Here is a 15,743-nt window from a genome sequence, read left to right on the forward strand (position 1 = left end):
ATAGTATTAAAGAGAGACTTGATTCTTCCTGACCCACACACTGCTGTTTTTTTTCCCCACATCTAAAATTTAATCAAGTTGTTTTTCAACACTGACTTAAAAATACAACACTAATTTACCAACAGCTGATGATGCTGACATTTCCACTGTACACTTGACCAATTATTTTACACACAGCAACTGATGTGTTTATACTTACTGTGCATGTTGTTCCCACTGATCTCCAGGAAATATTTGCTGGAAGGCCTGAGGAGATAAAATGATAAATAAATGAACTCAAAGAGTTTTTCATATTCAAGCACTCATGACCATTAGACCGTTAATTGATCTGACTTTTCTGCAGGATATCGGTCCTGCTGCAGAATGAGGCCAACACACACAACACACACACACACACACACACACACACAGACAGACACACACAAAGGAGTGTTTTTTTTTTTATGCCCAACATTAATGCCCATTAGGAAAACAAACAAGGGCTTGAGAGTGCATCATTCAGACGTATCTGCTGCTCTCAGAGTTGGCAGCTCTCCTCTGCCAACATGCCAACATCAGGGATGACTCCCACTGTTTTCAAGTTGGCCTGGCATCCATTCAGGCAACGACTAAAATGATTAAATTTGACATTGTTCGGTATCAGACGTCCTCTACATAAAGCAAGTCTTCAGCCTCACCTTATATTGTCCATTTACAGTAAATGAACATTCTTTGTGACTACAGTATATGTCAGTTTAAAGACTGCTTTGTGTCCTATGTTTTTCCCATTTATTTGAAAAGGTGTAAGATAACACATACTTGATTTCACAAGCATCTCCTGCCCGCTCCTTATCACACAAACTTTTTTTTTAAAATAAATATGTGTGATAAAGAGTGGGTTACAGAGAGAATTTATTATTAATTCATATCATTTTTCAAACATTTTTCAGTGTTTTCACCTAAAATCATCACAAAGTCAGCGCAAATTCAAGATACACCCATTTGAAACTTTACATTTACAGAGGTCAGAGGTTGTGGAAGCACTGGTTGAGAAAAACTGAACAAAAAGTTTTCTGCCTTATTTTCAGCTGCGTGATTCTTTGCTAAAATCCAGCGGCAGAGAGAGAGAGGGAGAGAGAGAGAGAGAGAGAGAAACTGGAGGATTAAAAACAGTCACAGAACAAGCCACCGTTTGTGGAGGAGAAGACACCCACAGATAACTTTCTGAATGGCTGCTTATGCTTCTCCTTTTCTCTCCCCATCATAAGATAGGAGAGGAGAGAAAAAGGACTAACAAGATGCACATTTTACATTGAAAACTGTTATTGTTCCCCTCCTAATCTGGCCCACCATCTGAGAGGAGGGCTGCGCTAAAGAGCGGGGGGCTTTAATGGGAGGACGAGAGCCAACTCAGGGATAGGGGAGGAGAGAAAAGGGGGAGGCGGGGGGTTGGTCTTTGGCTTTAAGGAGGGGATCAGTTGGGAAGTGTAGAATGGATGTTTCTTTTTCTCTATGGGGGGAACTTTGTATTTGACTGTTGTTTGTATCTGTCTTTCAGTGGCCTGATCCCCGTGGGCCTGGACAGAGAGATGCCTCTATATGTGTTTGCATGTGTGGAGTATCGTGTGTGTGTGTGTGTGTGTCTATATGTGTGTGTGAGGCAGAGACAGAAACTGATGGTGGGATCTACCCCTCTTCTTTCCTACAGCTGCAGCTCAGCGGATTAGCCGTCATCCACAAGGCAACATTACACAACTAGCCTTTGAACAAAAGTCATGGATACTATTAATGATATGGTAATCCGTAATGGAGCTACCTCCCAGTAGTGATTATACTGACATGGGAAGAATGTCCAAGAGTCCTGGACGCAACTACCCAAACAACACTGTGGCTATTGTTGGCAGGCCTGCACCTACATCCACTGGCATCAGCCGACTAACAATCCCTTCCTGCTACACACACACACACACACACACACACAAACTGCCCCCTGCTTTTTTGACACCCTTCCCTCCACCCCGATCACCCTATGAATAAAAATGAAAACCCAAAAATGGATGGAGAGAAAGAGAGGGAGGGAAGGGGTGGGAGCGGAGGGGAGGAAAAACAAAGTGTCTTGGCCGGGATCAGCCAGGGATTTCTCCCTATGTGGTTCCCACACACTGACTCGGGCTCCTCTCTCAGTCTCTACCCGGGGTCCGTCCTTTCTCCTCATAGTCCGGGGGACAGACCACACAAACACTAAATGATTTCATGATTTAATCTGGGACGGTGGTGGAGAGGATGAGAGTTGAGTCACTGCTCCTCTTTTTTATTCCTGGGGTGGTAACAAGCCACTATAGTGGGTGTGGTGGAGGTGGAGGGGGAGGTGGTGGGTTAGGGTTGTAGAGGTGGGGGGAGAGGCCACTGTTTGCCTGGGTAAATGTTCCCCGTTGGACAGGCTGGGTCACAGCAGGGGTGTTTAACCCTAAAAACTTGTGTCTTTTAAATACAATTACACATTTCAGTGTTCACTCCAGCCACTAATCCACTCTGATGTTACTGAGGTGAAGACACTCAGGAGAGCTCAGAGTGCATAACGTCCAAAGTGTGCACCATATAATAACAATTTAAAGCAATGATGTGCATGGAGCTAATCTGTGCATGGATTCAATGACATTCATTTCTGCACACAACATATAGTATGTTCCAAAATTAATAGACTACAGTGTATGTAACAACTCATACAGACATTCAGAGATGTATACGCTTAACTCAGAGAACCTGGGTTGTTTTAAACTGCTCAAAAAACAAACTTAACATTGTTTATCAGCTCAATAATTCATGACGTGTCCTAATTTTATGAGAATTACTAATAAATGTGATTTTGAAATGATGATACATGCCATACGTCTGCTACAGAAAATCACAAATTTACTTTTATCCGGGGTATCAGAGTAAAACATGGTGCAATACAATTGATTTTTATATGCTCAATATCTGTGACTGATGCTGACAGTACTCATGGGTAAGTCATGGGTCATTGTTATATAAGAAGCCCAGAAATGGAAAAGGTACCACTTCAATAATTTCATACATATTGGATTTTTACAAGGTCAGAGGAAAAGAAAACGTTTTTGAAGGGAATCAGAGGGAACGGTTGATTTTGCAGTGAGGTCTGTGAGATCTTCAGAAATGAGAAACTAAGGCCACTGTCAATAAAACAGGTAGGTACTTCAATATACTGCATGTGTTTTGTGTACAGATATACATTTTAAAAAAATATCTAAAATTCATTTATTAAACTGACCATTTAACATTTACTTCTTTTCTTTACTCAATTATTACTGTTTACAATAAAGGAGCTGTCGAGAACATCCCTGCATACATTGAGGGAGGGAAGGTAAACAATGACCTCAGGTTTCCTGTCCATCATAGAGTCATAGCCATGAATGAAATAATTAAGTATTTATATTGTTAGTATGGGGACGTTTAGGAGGTTAGAAAATGAATGGCTGTTCTTAAAGGGCTATAGAGATGGTGTAAAAAAAGATACAAGGGAAGCTGGGATATCCTGACTTTAAATCAAGATCTATTTTTGGATCTTTGGTGAAGATGTAAAAAGGCACAGCCTAACAGCGTATTTTCGTCAGACCATCTCTGCCTGGTACGTATTTACATTTTTGTCGTCTTCAAGCCCCGAACCGAGATAACTCTGGACTCTTTTCCAGATTTAACAGGGCTCCTCCAGAGCCACAGAAGACACAACTGCCTTCAGAGGCTGAGTAGTACTCCTCATAACTGGTAAACTGACCTACAGTATGTGTATAAAACTGTTTTGCACTCTCACAAAGGGCAGAACCTCAGACTGAGCTGAGGAAAGAGGACTCTTACGTCAGTCATGTAAAACGTTGCAGGTGTGTCTCTGACAGAAGATGTTTAGTCGCAAACAAGTGGCAGAAATCACAGTGTTAAATTAATATTCAGATATTATGCTTAAACTGCAGCACACATACACACATATATAGGACACTGTACTATCATGTCCAGTGTAATAACAGGCCCATTGTCTAACAAACAATGCAGACAAATATCACTCAGTACTGAGGCCAAAGTCAAACAGCTTTACTGTATCTGTGTTTGAAGCTATGGGCTTTTATTCAGTCAGGATTCAGGGGAAAATGTTCCAAAGATGAAGCATTTTGAAGCGGTTCGTTTCAAGAGGGCTCAGTTAATTTATGCAAATTTGCAAACAACATTTAAAATGCCACTTCTTAACCATTAGGCTGCCTCTGGATCAGTCCTCTTTGTAACAGCTCTGTCCTTGCTTGACTGATATGTCAAAGTTGAGGACACGGCGGAAAGACGAGAATGAAAATGCCACACAGGCTCTGACACAGGGATCAATCCGATTGGAATGATTTAGCATTTCTACGTTTTGAATAAAAATGAGTGCGCTAGACGGTGGAGCAGTTTGATTAGTGGGATCCCTAAGTCCCCTGAAGCCTTCATGGCCTTTTCTCTCTTCCTTCACTGCCAGAAGAAAAGTCCTCTTTCTCTCTTTTCAGAGGTCCCTTGGTACCCCGGCTTTTTCCTCACTGTTGGTATTACAAAATCCCCATTCAAAACAACCCTTGTCACCTGTCAACTAAGCCAGGCTGGTTTGCTAGGTCTTTATCCTCAGCACATACACTCACACGTACACAGAGGCTGACTCCCAGCCTCCACCCCCCATCCCTGCACATATCCCCCTACATTCATACAGATACATAGACACAGACAGAACTGCAAATCCCAACAGCACACACACACACGCCCACCCACTCACCCATGCTCACACACTAAAACCACATGTCTGAGAGCTGTTACTATAGCAGTTTAAAATTCATTACCCTGTTCGCTTTAACAAACGTCCACACTGGGATGGGCTGCTTTCAGCCGCGCTTTTGCTCGCCGTGGCGAGGCCCGAGACTTCACGTGCACCGCGGGAGAGGGCTGTTGCATCATGGGCCAAATCTGCTGACCTCACAGAAGGAATGAACACAAACAAGAAAAATTTAACATAAAAGTAAATGATAAAAGAGAAGTCTGAATTTAAATGGGGTGCAGAAAAATGGAAAGCAAATGACAAACTGAACTTCCTGATGATCCAGCAACCATAAAAATAATAAAATGAGAATGAGACTGTTTTTTCATAAAGTGTAGAGCCACAGCATTAGTGAAATTATTTAGGTATAGCTGCATTTGTTTCTGTGTATCTGCTTTTCTATTCATTGTCATGAGAATTCTAAGAATCTTAAATTAGCTTTTTGATCTTATATGTATGTCTCACGTATGTTACACATAACCTTGGCATCTCATTAAGGTCCTATCCTGGTTAAATGCACATATATCTTTGTTTTGTATCCTATTTATGCTCTGCAGAAGACAGAACGTGATGATTACTTTTCATTAAAGCATCAAAATGTTGCTGTTTGGTGCCACTTTTCATTAAATCGTACTATTAAAAGTTTTTTGTAAGTTACTGATAGTGGTTAATCTATCATGTATAAATGTTTATAGATCAGGAAGCCATTTCTAACAGTTTATTAACATTAATGCTTTCAGACCTGAAGGCTAATTATAAAGTGAGAGCGTCATCATCCTTCATAAATGAAAAGCCATAAAGTTTGCATTTATGTTTGTAAGTTATTGAAGAAGGGTCATGGCTTTCTCAGTTTACAATGATCCATCAAGTGTGGGGTTAAATATTAAATATTAATAAGATAAAGTTAATTATGTTAAAGGAAGCAAATTGAATTTTCACATCCTGGAAGCCTAAGAACCATATCAACTATTAATACCTGGCTTTACTGAAATAAAAGTAATACTGCATCTCAAACTGCCATTAGCTACAAATGAATAGTGAACATTTCCGTTGTTGCCAGTGGAAAGCTTGTGCAGCAGCTGTACAAACCTGAGCTTAAGTGAGAGGCTTCCCTGTGGGAGGGGGAGGAAGGATGAGAGAGGAGTAAGACGGGTGTCGGGTGGAGGTGGTGGCAGAGGCGGAGGGGGGGTGTTTAACTGATGGCCGTAGAGAGGTGTAAGGGTCAGAGCAGAGGGTGGTCATCCGGCCCGGTCACTTAGCCAAGGCCCAGCGTGCCCCGAGCAGCCGTCGCTCATTAACCCTCCGACAGGAGCTCTGAACACCAAGGAGCGTCGGCCCACACAGAAAGGTCACGGGGTCAATCAGCCCTCTCTCCGGCCATCAAATCAAGATGGACGCACAAGCAGCGACTTATCCCCCAATCAAAGGGTCAGTGATGCATTGTCCGTGGCACTAACACACACATACACAACACACACCCTTCTGCACACACACACACACACACGCTGACACAGAAACTCACATCAAAACAAATTGATTTATCAAAGGTGTGAAGGCTTTTAAACTAATCTACTTTTAAGGTTTAATCTTAATCTTAAATCATGTTTCAACAAAGACAAGAAGAATATAAAGACATTACATTTGGCTAAAATTTTGTGACATTTAGTGGGAGGTGTCAACGTGATGAAAACAATACAACAGAGATGTAGAAGAAAGTTTTCACTCACCTCAGGAGCGGTAAAAACTGAAATCTGAAAAACAAATCATACTTCTATTCAACATGTTTATTTTAGGAATAGTCTAATGATAGAAAACTATAGAAACAAATTACAGAAAGATACATTACATAACTAAAACAGCAATTAGTTGTAACCTTAGTTCTGATTAAACTGTAGCATCTGTGTATGGAGCCGGTGTGTCTGCTTTTATATTAATTCTAAAGATTTATATGACCATTATATGATGATAGACACGATTGATATTCTCTGAGTAATCTGTGTGTACAATAAAGATAAGAAGATGCAGCAACAAGGGATTTACATTTTCTAACATCTCCTTTATAATCAGGGGAAGCCACATCTTCTCGCTCCTTGTTGGAAAGTTTTCTCTCTGAATTCAGGATGAAATAAAAGATGTTTTCTCCACAAGGAAGAAGGTGCTGAACCTCTCAACAACATAATGCCCATGAGAAAACCAATACATTTACATGCATATCAACACAATGGCTCAATAGAGCCACTGCAGGTTAAACTCTTGACAAAATGTGTGACAAAGTGTTCCTCATTACAAACCCTAATTCCAGATGAGATTATTTCACAGCTAAAATGACGACACTAATTTGGGAATAAGGGCCATTACGAGGGCTCAGAATCTGTCTTAAATGGCCCTGAGGTTTGAAGAGGTTGTTGTCTTTCTGAGAAGACTGAGGAATGGATGAATGAAGTTCATACACTTGTGTGTGAGGAACCATCATCTTAAGGGTGCTACAAGTATATTACTCCTCTGAACTGAGGTTTTTTTTCTACACTTTTTGTGTAAAGAAAATAATGCAGCCGTAAGGTAAGAGAGGCTGAAATGTCACAGCAAAGAACAGAGTTTTTGTTCTGGCTTCATAAGGTGTTGTGGGGGTTGTTGCAAAATCCAAAGACTGCTTTTAGATCTGTGTGTCTACTGTTAATATTGAGGAAAAACAAGAATTACATGATTAGTTAGAGGAAGTGAGTGACATTTAATATCCTCTTTGTATAAAACCTAATACTGCATCTTGATTCCACATATTACATGGACAGACCATTATGAGTTTCAATGATTTTACCCATATTCACAAAAAATACTGTGTGGACAGGGATACAATACAATACAAGCTACAAAATGACAAAAAACCCACAACAGATATTTCATGGAATAATGATTCCCAGCTTTTTTTCCCCCTTTTTTAGCTCAGTGCCTCTTATACATATATTTATATATATATATATATTTCTAGAGATGAAAATGCTCTGAGTTAAGATTTTATTTTATTTTTTTATTTGATTAATTAACACAAAGGGCCAAAAACTAAACAACAAAAATACTACAAATAAATTTGTGAAGGGTGAGATAGCACCAGGCCTGCATTTATCTCACAAACACACATGTACACACACGCCTCTCTGTTTGGACTGATCCCATTCTCGTCCTACAGCCTCCTTACACCCTGGAAATGAAGTGTGAGCAAAGTTTACTTTGTCTAATTTATCCAATTTAGGGAAGTTAAGCTGTGAAGCTTCTGTCTGCTCTGCTGTCTCTAAGTCCTGACTTTGGAGCTGAAGTATAAACAGAGCGACGCTTCGAAACCACGGACACCCCCCAAATATTAACAATAAAAAGCAGCAAATGTCTGAGTCTATGTAATTGTATATATTGCTTTATAGTATATATTATTTTCATACACATGTATAAAGCATCTTAAGTCAGATACTATGCTGTGTTGACAAGTTAATTAAATACAGAATGATTTATCATAGGAAACAAAAGTGCCTTTATGGCTTTGAGATATATTTACACTGTATGAGTCTCCTCTTAGATATTTTTTGGATGACAACCATACATGGACAGCTGTCACTCAGCCACAATGAGCCTTAAAACGTTTGTTTGACTCCCACCCTCCTACATTTGTCTTCTCTCTTTCTTTCCTCATCCCTAGATCTGCTCACATATTCCCTCTCTCCCATTTTTAATTTCAACCCCACCCCTGGTTCTCATGAACCTCTTTTTTTTTCTCTGCCTCTCTCCCTCAGCCCCAGTGTCTCTCACCCTCCACCCCCACTACCGCCATGTCCATCCCTTCATCCCCCACTGACTGTGTGTCTCCAGGTCTTCCTGATTGGTCATGGGGATTTCTCCTCCCTTCTCCACAGCAGTATGTGTGTGTGTGTTTGTCCACCTTGGCTGCTCTGCCATGGGCACTGCCCTGACTGCGGGTGAGAAACGTCAGCTGCATGATGCTGTTTTTTTTTTTTCTTTTACCCACACAGACACACATGTACCTTTGACTCATATTGTCCTCAGTCAGCCTCTTTAACGTTAATGAAAACAGGCCAACAGCCAATAATGGCACCAAAGAGAAGAGAAGGGAAACACTTAAATAATCTCCTTCCCTCTGAGCCCCGGACAGCCCAGTCCCTCTGTCTGCTCAGGAGAACTCAGTGTGCATCCCAGCCTGTTGGATTTGAGGCAAGAGGATTGTATTAGAGTGACTTTAAACAGGAGTCATGGGATCGAGCATTGTGAGGGAATAAACAGCCAACATGATCTTCTCCCAGGAAGGAGCTGAGCTTTTCTTGATGCACATCCCTGTGTAAAACCAGCAGGATAATGCTGCTTGTATTGTCATTTGTATCAGAAACAAATGATGTAGTATTGAGTTGATCAATTATCAATCAGTGAGCCACATTGTTGCACTGCAGGACATGTTACTTCATTACAGTCAACATGGGCATGGTGGTTTATTTTGAGAAACAAATGTGTATTAATCCACTGCAGAAAATAGTTCCCAACAAATGCAGTATTTACTTCTGTTTGCTAAAAATTACACTACTCAGCTGTTTTAGGAAATCAGTTGGCCTTTTAAAGAATGAAGCTATATGTTTGTGGCTGTTTTTAAAGATTTATGTCTTCAGTAGGAACTAATGGGCTTTGGTCTTGAGTGCAACAGATTGTGCAAAGAAGTCAAGAAGTATAGAGATGACTAACAAAATTTGTTGACAGTAAATAAAAAATAACATCAATCTTTTTTAAGTCAGAAATATGTAAATTCATTCATATTTTTGATACTGAGGTCATAATGAAATGTTTTTGTCCTGAGGGGGGCAAAATATTAGAAACACTTGTGAATATAATGGAATCTAGAACAACAGTAATGGTAAAACATCATTGTAACATTGTATTGGATCATATAGGTGTACCTAATAAAGTCATGCCAGTTTAAGAATGTCTGAATTGTCGACATAATTGTAGGTTTTGTGTTGTTATGATCATTATGTAATTGTGAGTTGTTATTAGTGGTGTTAATTCATATTTCCTTGTGGTACTGAATACTGAAGAACAGCTGCTGTGATGCAGCAGCTAATAGTACAATACTATCACAGTTCAATTACATGGTTTGATGTGGTTTTTGTGTATTGCATGGCATTATGCAGAGATGTAAAATTAAATGTGTTTCAACTCTATTATCATTTCTTAGTGTGTCTTATTTGAAACAATTATAACAAAGCGGCAGGTTTTCAAATATTAAAAAATAAAATCCTAACCAGACATGACCAGTCTGAAACTGTTGGAGTCAGGAGCAACCAGTGGTCCCATGCTGGTGAGTTTTGACCCTAATATCTGTGGTTTTAACCCTGTCTGACATTCATAATCTCCATTATCTTCAAGTCTCTACTGGTCTGAGATAGACAGTAGGGGATCAGTGGAAGAAAAAGATGCTTTTCACAGTTGCTTTTTAACATAGAAAATCAGTGACTGTATTAGGGTACGAGCTGTGCGTAACGGATTTGTGTATGCGTGTGTGCATGTTTATGTGTGTTTGGTGGAGGGGCGGGGGGATCTAACTGTCTGACACCTGCAGCTCTTCATACTCAAAATGCAAATCCAAGCCCACACCCCCTCCATGACCCCTCCCTCAACCTCCAAGATCCAAGGTTACTGAGCAACGACTTTCGCAAATCTAGATCAGATTTAAATAACAGTACAAAAAAGAGCTTCAACAGCAGTAAACGAGGAATTAAAGCTTTGTCTGGAAATAAACGAAAGGCAGATTTTGATGAGTTGTGGATCAACTCTGCAAAGTCTCCTCTGACCACGCAAATGGTTTAGATACTTTTAGATTATAATTATAGATGAGCAACTGTGGGTGAAATTTACAAATAAATAAATAAATACAAAGTAATATGAGAGGCAAATTTGCAGATACAAAACTCTCTCACTCTAACTCATCAATAACGACAAAATAAATAAGACAAACAAAACAACAAACAAACAGAGATAGAATTTCGCATGAAAGATAATCGCTTCCTTCAAAATTAAGAACTGTAAGCTTAAACAATAGCATAAAATCAGTCAATCCCTGGCAGCTCAGAATTAAGATTCTTTAGGAGAAAAATGTGAATTGGGAAAGCCGACTTAGCAAGGACTCTACGTGTGAGACTGCAAAAAGTGTGACTTTTGCTTGTCAAAAAGCAGGTGCAACCCCCCTGCGTCAGCAAACACCTGCTATACTGAAGGCGACACGATGAACAAGATGCTGAATCCCTAACCAGGTCTGAGGTTGCAGATCTGCAGCTGAGCCTGACCTCTGACCTGCCTGGTGGGGGCTACTTAAGAGTGTTTCCCTGTGGGGAACAAGTAAAGTGGTGCATTATTTGTATTGTTGTGTGTGGAGTGTGGAGTAAACGAGGATAAAGCACCTGTTTCACTGGGTACCTCAGCCGGTCTTTGGGGAGGTTAGGGATGCTCTTGATTGGAACCCAGCTCTATAGTGCCACCCACTGACCAGTCTAGTCAACTCAATACAGCAGCATGGAGACTGGACACTCTACATAGTTGAACTACCCTCAACTTTCTGTTTATTTTTGCTGTTGTCTTGTATTACATTATGTTGAGAGGTGCTTTTATTATTTTATCCACCCCTTTCAAATCAATGAGGGTAGGCTGATTAACAGAAACATCTCTCTGTATAATGTAAAACAGTATCATAAACCTACAGCCTATCATACAGTTAAACTGACTCCTCTCTAACACGGTTTCAGTGAAAACTGAACATTATAACCTTCATGAAGGGAGGATTTATTGCATAGATTTGGCTAGGTGCTCTTAATGAACTGACAATTGTGTAAAATAATCTATGAAAACGAAATAAAATAGCATTAGTTGTAAATAAAAACTATGGATTGTGACATCTAATTTCAGAGGAACTCCCTGTAACTTAGACTGGCTGCCCTCAAGTACTAGTGTTTCTATATTATAATAACTAGCCTGTGGGTAGTAATTATAATATCAGTTACCAAATAATACTATCAATACTATCACTGAGTTTTATTACAGCTTTGTTTCTAGTTAGAGATTATCCAGTTATGGATCATCTTGAAACTTTGTTAGTTTGCCTGTGATCCACACAGTCAAAGAGCGCCACCATGTGGCCATGAGATGGAAACATCAAAAACATAACAGCTGTATATGTCAGATTGTATTCTCATTTAGTTTAATTTATTCAAGACGTTAAGGTTCTCTTAAACTTATTTGTATTTTACATTCAGCTGCAGTAGGATAATGACGACACATATTGTTATTGCCATATTAGTTCGCACAGATGTACATTTTTAAATACCTGTTATTGTAAAGAAAAAAATCTTGACAGCCAACTGAAAGCTGTAAGTTTTGTGATTATATGAATGAAGTAGTGTTGGGGTCGAGCCACACTAGCGGACTGGAGTTCTGTAGTACGTTATGTCCAGCGTCTCTTCAGTGGAACATAAAACGAAGCCAAGTTGGCCAGATTACCAGCTTGGATCATGTTGCGTTTTCATATCAGATCTTGTGAAATCCCCACGTGTCAAGTCGGCCAGACTTAGATTTCCGGTGCGATATTTCACAACTAAATTGACTGAAACAATCTGGTGTGCTTACTTTGAAACAAAAAAAATGTTTGTTCCGTTTTTACTCTGTCTAATCTCCTCCTAACTTGACGCAGGTTTCCGAGAGGTGCCAAAACGGCCAATGCGCTGAGAGGAAAAGGCCTTAAACAAAATCAATAATAATAAAATAAATGAAGAGCGAGTTGTGGGTGGTGATTAGGGTTGAAAGCTTTATGCTTATTTTCTCTCCATCAGAAAAAGGTTGACCATCCACCTGACCTCTGACCCAGAATCAGCGACTTGTATTTCAACCTGAAGTGACGTCTCCCCTGGTTTAATGCAACGTTTCTTTACTTTTGCATTGCCTTTAGTGGCCTTAAAAATATGTTTATGAGTGAAAATAATGAGATTCAGGTGAACACTAAGCATCGAAGTCATATCACACATATGGTGTGAAATGTTAAAAATGGTCTACTCTCTGTAGGAAGACTGTAAATATGTAAAAAACTTCCGTTGATTCCCTGTTAAGATGCACTTCCATAATTCCTTATTTCATTTTAAGGAGTTTGGAAACTCACTTGACCCAACAAGTGTGTGTTTGGATTGTGGGTGAGAAGGCTGTTCACCAGCAGGATTTAAGGTAATAAACGTTACCATGATGAGGATTAGATTAGATTAGAAATAAATCTTTGTTTTAATAACAATCAAATTACACAGATTGTGTCCTTTAAACGTCCCCCGGCTTGGAAATGGCATTGGACGTGAACATGGCGCACGTCTTGACCTTCAACCTCGGATATTTATTCAACCTCGTTTATCTGTTTGACAAAATGCAAATCCATCACTCAAAATTCTCGCGATAAATGGCGCTGATATATTAGGACAGATGGAGGAGCCTCGTCCACTTGGAGGGGCGTTGGGTTTCCTTGAGGACCTTGGTGAGGTTTGGAACTGTCAGAGGGTCTCAAATTTGCACAAGAAGCATCCAACCATGTCGGACGCGGTGGTCAGTTTTATGAAGGACTTTTTGGCTGGTGGCATCGCCGCTGCCATCTCAAAAACAGCTGTCGCTCCTATAGAGAGAGTCAAGTTGTTGCTGCAGGTAAAATAACTGAACCAACTGTTTGCCCACAGCATGGCCGCATGGTCACTGATTTGTGCGTAAAGTGTGCGTAAATGTTGACTAACCGACAAACCGAACACCAAAATGTAAAACTTGAATTTGTTCTAAAAGGGAGAAAAGTCTAATTGTGCACGGAGTAGGTTCATGTGGTCTCCTGCGTAATGTCAAGGGGCACGTGAGAGGTCCTGCGTCAGTGAGGAGATGGTTTTACGCACAGGACTTTGCTACTATGATGGGGATGATGGCAAGGGCACCTTAATATGTGTTTCAATGAAATAGCCATAATAATAAGTTACGGTGCTATTTGTGCGTTTATTATGTTAATTATTACTCCACTATAAGAGATGACCGCAGTAATATTTAGTGAAAGTGAATTGCTAAATTTAACCTGAAGTATGTAATCTAATACACAGCCGACTCTCAAGTGACAGGAGAGTGCCTGTAGGCTGCTGCTACAACTACAGTACATAATGCCTGGACGGAGAATATGACACACAGACTAAGATTATGTAATTAAGTTATCAAAAGTGAAATACAAAAGAATATATATAATATATATAAGTAAGTTGTGACAAATTCAAGTTCCACTTGATAATTCATCACACTCTGGAGTTTGCGTCTTTTTTTAATGAACTTCTATTGTATTTGCTTGTAGGTCCAGCATGCCAGCAAACAGATCACCGCAGAAACACAGTACAAGGGAATCATTGACTGTGTGGTCAGAATCCCAAAGGAACAGGGTTTTCTTTCCTTCTGGAGAGGCAACCTGGCCAATGTGATCCGTTACTTCCCCACCCAAGCTCTCAACTTCGCCTTCAAAGACAAGTACAAGAAGATCTTCCTTCGGTGGAGTGGATCAAAAAACACAGTTCTGGCGTTACTTCGCCGGCAACTTGGCATCCGGCGGCGCCGCTGGTGCGACTTCGCTCTGCTTCGTCTACCCTCTTGACTTCGCCAGAACAAGGCTCGCTGCTGACATTGGTAAGGGCGCAGCTGAGAGAGAGTTCACCGGCCTTGGAAACTGCATCGCCAAAATCTTCAAAACCGATGGCCTCAGGGGTCTTTACCTCGGATTCAACGTGTCGGTTCAGGGTATTATCATCTACAGAGCGGCCTACTTCGGATGCTTCGACACAGCTAAAGGTGTGCACATCTGTTCGACCTGACCGTTAACATCTTTTTTTTTTTTTTTTTTTTAACACTGTATATGTATATTTTCTCATGATTAGTGGGCAACTCTTCTCTCGTACAGGCATGCTGCCAGATCCCAAGAACACGCACATCGTCGTCAGCTGGATGATTGCCCAGACTGTCACCGCTGCAGCTGGTCTCGTCTCATATCCCTTCGACACCGTCAGACGTCGTATGATGATGCAGTCTGGACGCAAAGGAGGTGAGCGTCCGTTGTGTCCTTTCACTGATGAATTTGATTGGTTTGTCGCAACTCCGCATTTTACGCACATATCCATGGGAATTACGCATCATTATTTATGTCTCTGTTTCCACAGCTGATATCATGTACAAGGGCACAATCGACTGCTGGAGGAAGATCCTCAAGGACGAGGGATCAAGAGCCTTCTTCAAGGGTGCCTGGTCCAACGTGATCAGAGGCATGGGTGGCGCCTTCGTGTTGGTGCTGTACGACGAGATCAAGAAGTACACATACTAAACTTTCTAATCTCCCAGTCCCCCAGGAAACCCTTCACTTTGTTTAAGTCTTAATTCTTCTGATAGAATGATAACAGCTTGTGGTGAATTACAATGTGGGCATGTGCTCTTCTGCAACATGTCCAGGGAAGGAAGGTATACTTGACCTGGGTTAACATGCCTCCTCAGAAATCTGTATATATCCCATCTACGACGCGCCAAAAGGCACAAACAAACTTTCAGTGTGACAAAAGTCAAGTCCGGTGGTTCAGTGGAGATGTTGTGATGATGCAAAGGGTGACGTCAACACCCGCCATATGCTCCTCATGTTAGAGTCAGTTTGTGAAGCAGTTGCTGAGGCCCATGTGTTGTTATGTTGTGACCACTCTGACCCATGTAGCCCACCTCTTACATTATTTTATTAAGAATAAAGATTTCTTAGTCTAATAGTCCATTTTTTTATGCATGTTTCTGTTGTCACGGCAACCGGTCATCTACAGTTAGTGTAGGTCATTTTCACAGCAGACATTTTAAC

General features: G+C 40.6%; 1 protein-coding gene across 1 annotated transcript; it reads left to right on the plus strand.

The window, feature by feature from the left end:
* The first annotated feature begins 13,296 nt into the window (after positions 1-13,296).
* slc25a4 (solute carrier family 25 member 4) lies at positions 13,297-15,655 on the plus strand. The gene is given in 5 exon segments (XM_018695681.2): positions 13,297-13,540; positions 14,217-14,405; positions 14,407-14,704; positions 14,814-14,954; positions 15,070-15,655. Coding segments are annotated over 5 exon segments (1,005 nt in total). The 5' UTR covers positions 13,297-13,324; the 3' UTR covers positions 15,231-15,655.
* The last annotated feature ends 88 nt before the right edge of the window (positions 15,656-15,743 follow it).

The sequence above is a fragment of the Lates calcarifer genome, linkage group LG5 (genome assembly GCF_001640805.2).
Source record: "Lates calcarifer isolate ASB-BC8 linkage group LG5, TLL_Latcal_v3, whole genome shotgun sequence".
Lineage (NCBI taxonomy): Eukaryota > Metazoa > Chordata > Actinopteri > Centropomidae > Lates > Lates calcarifer.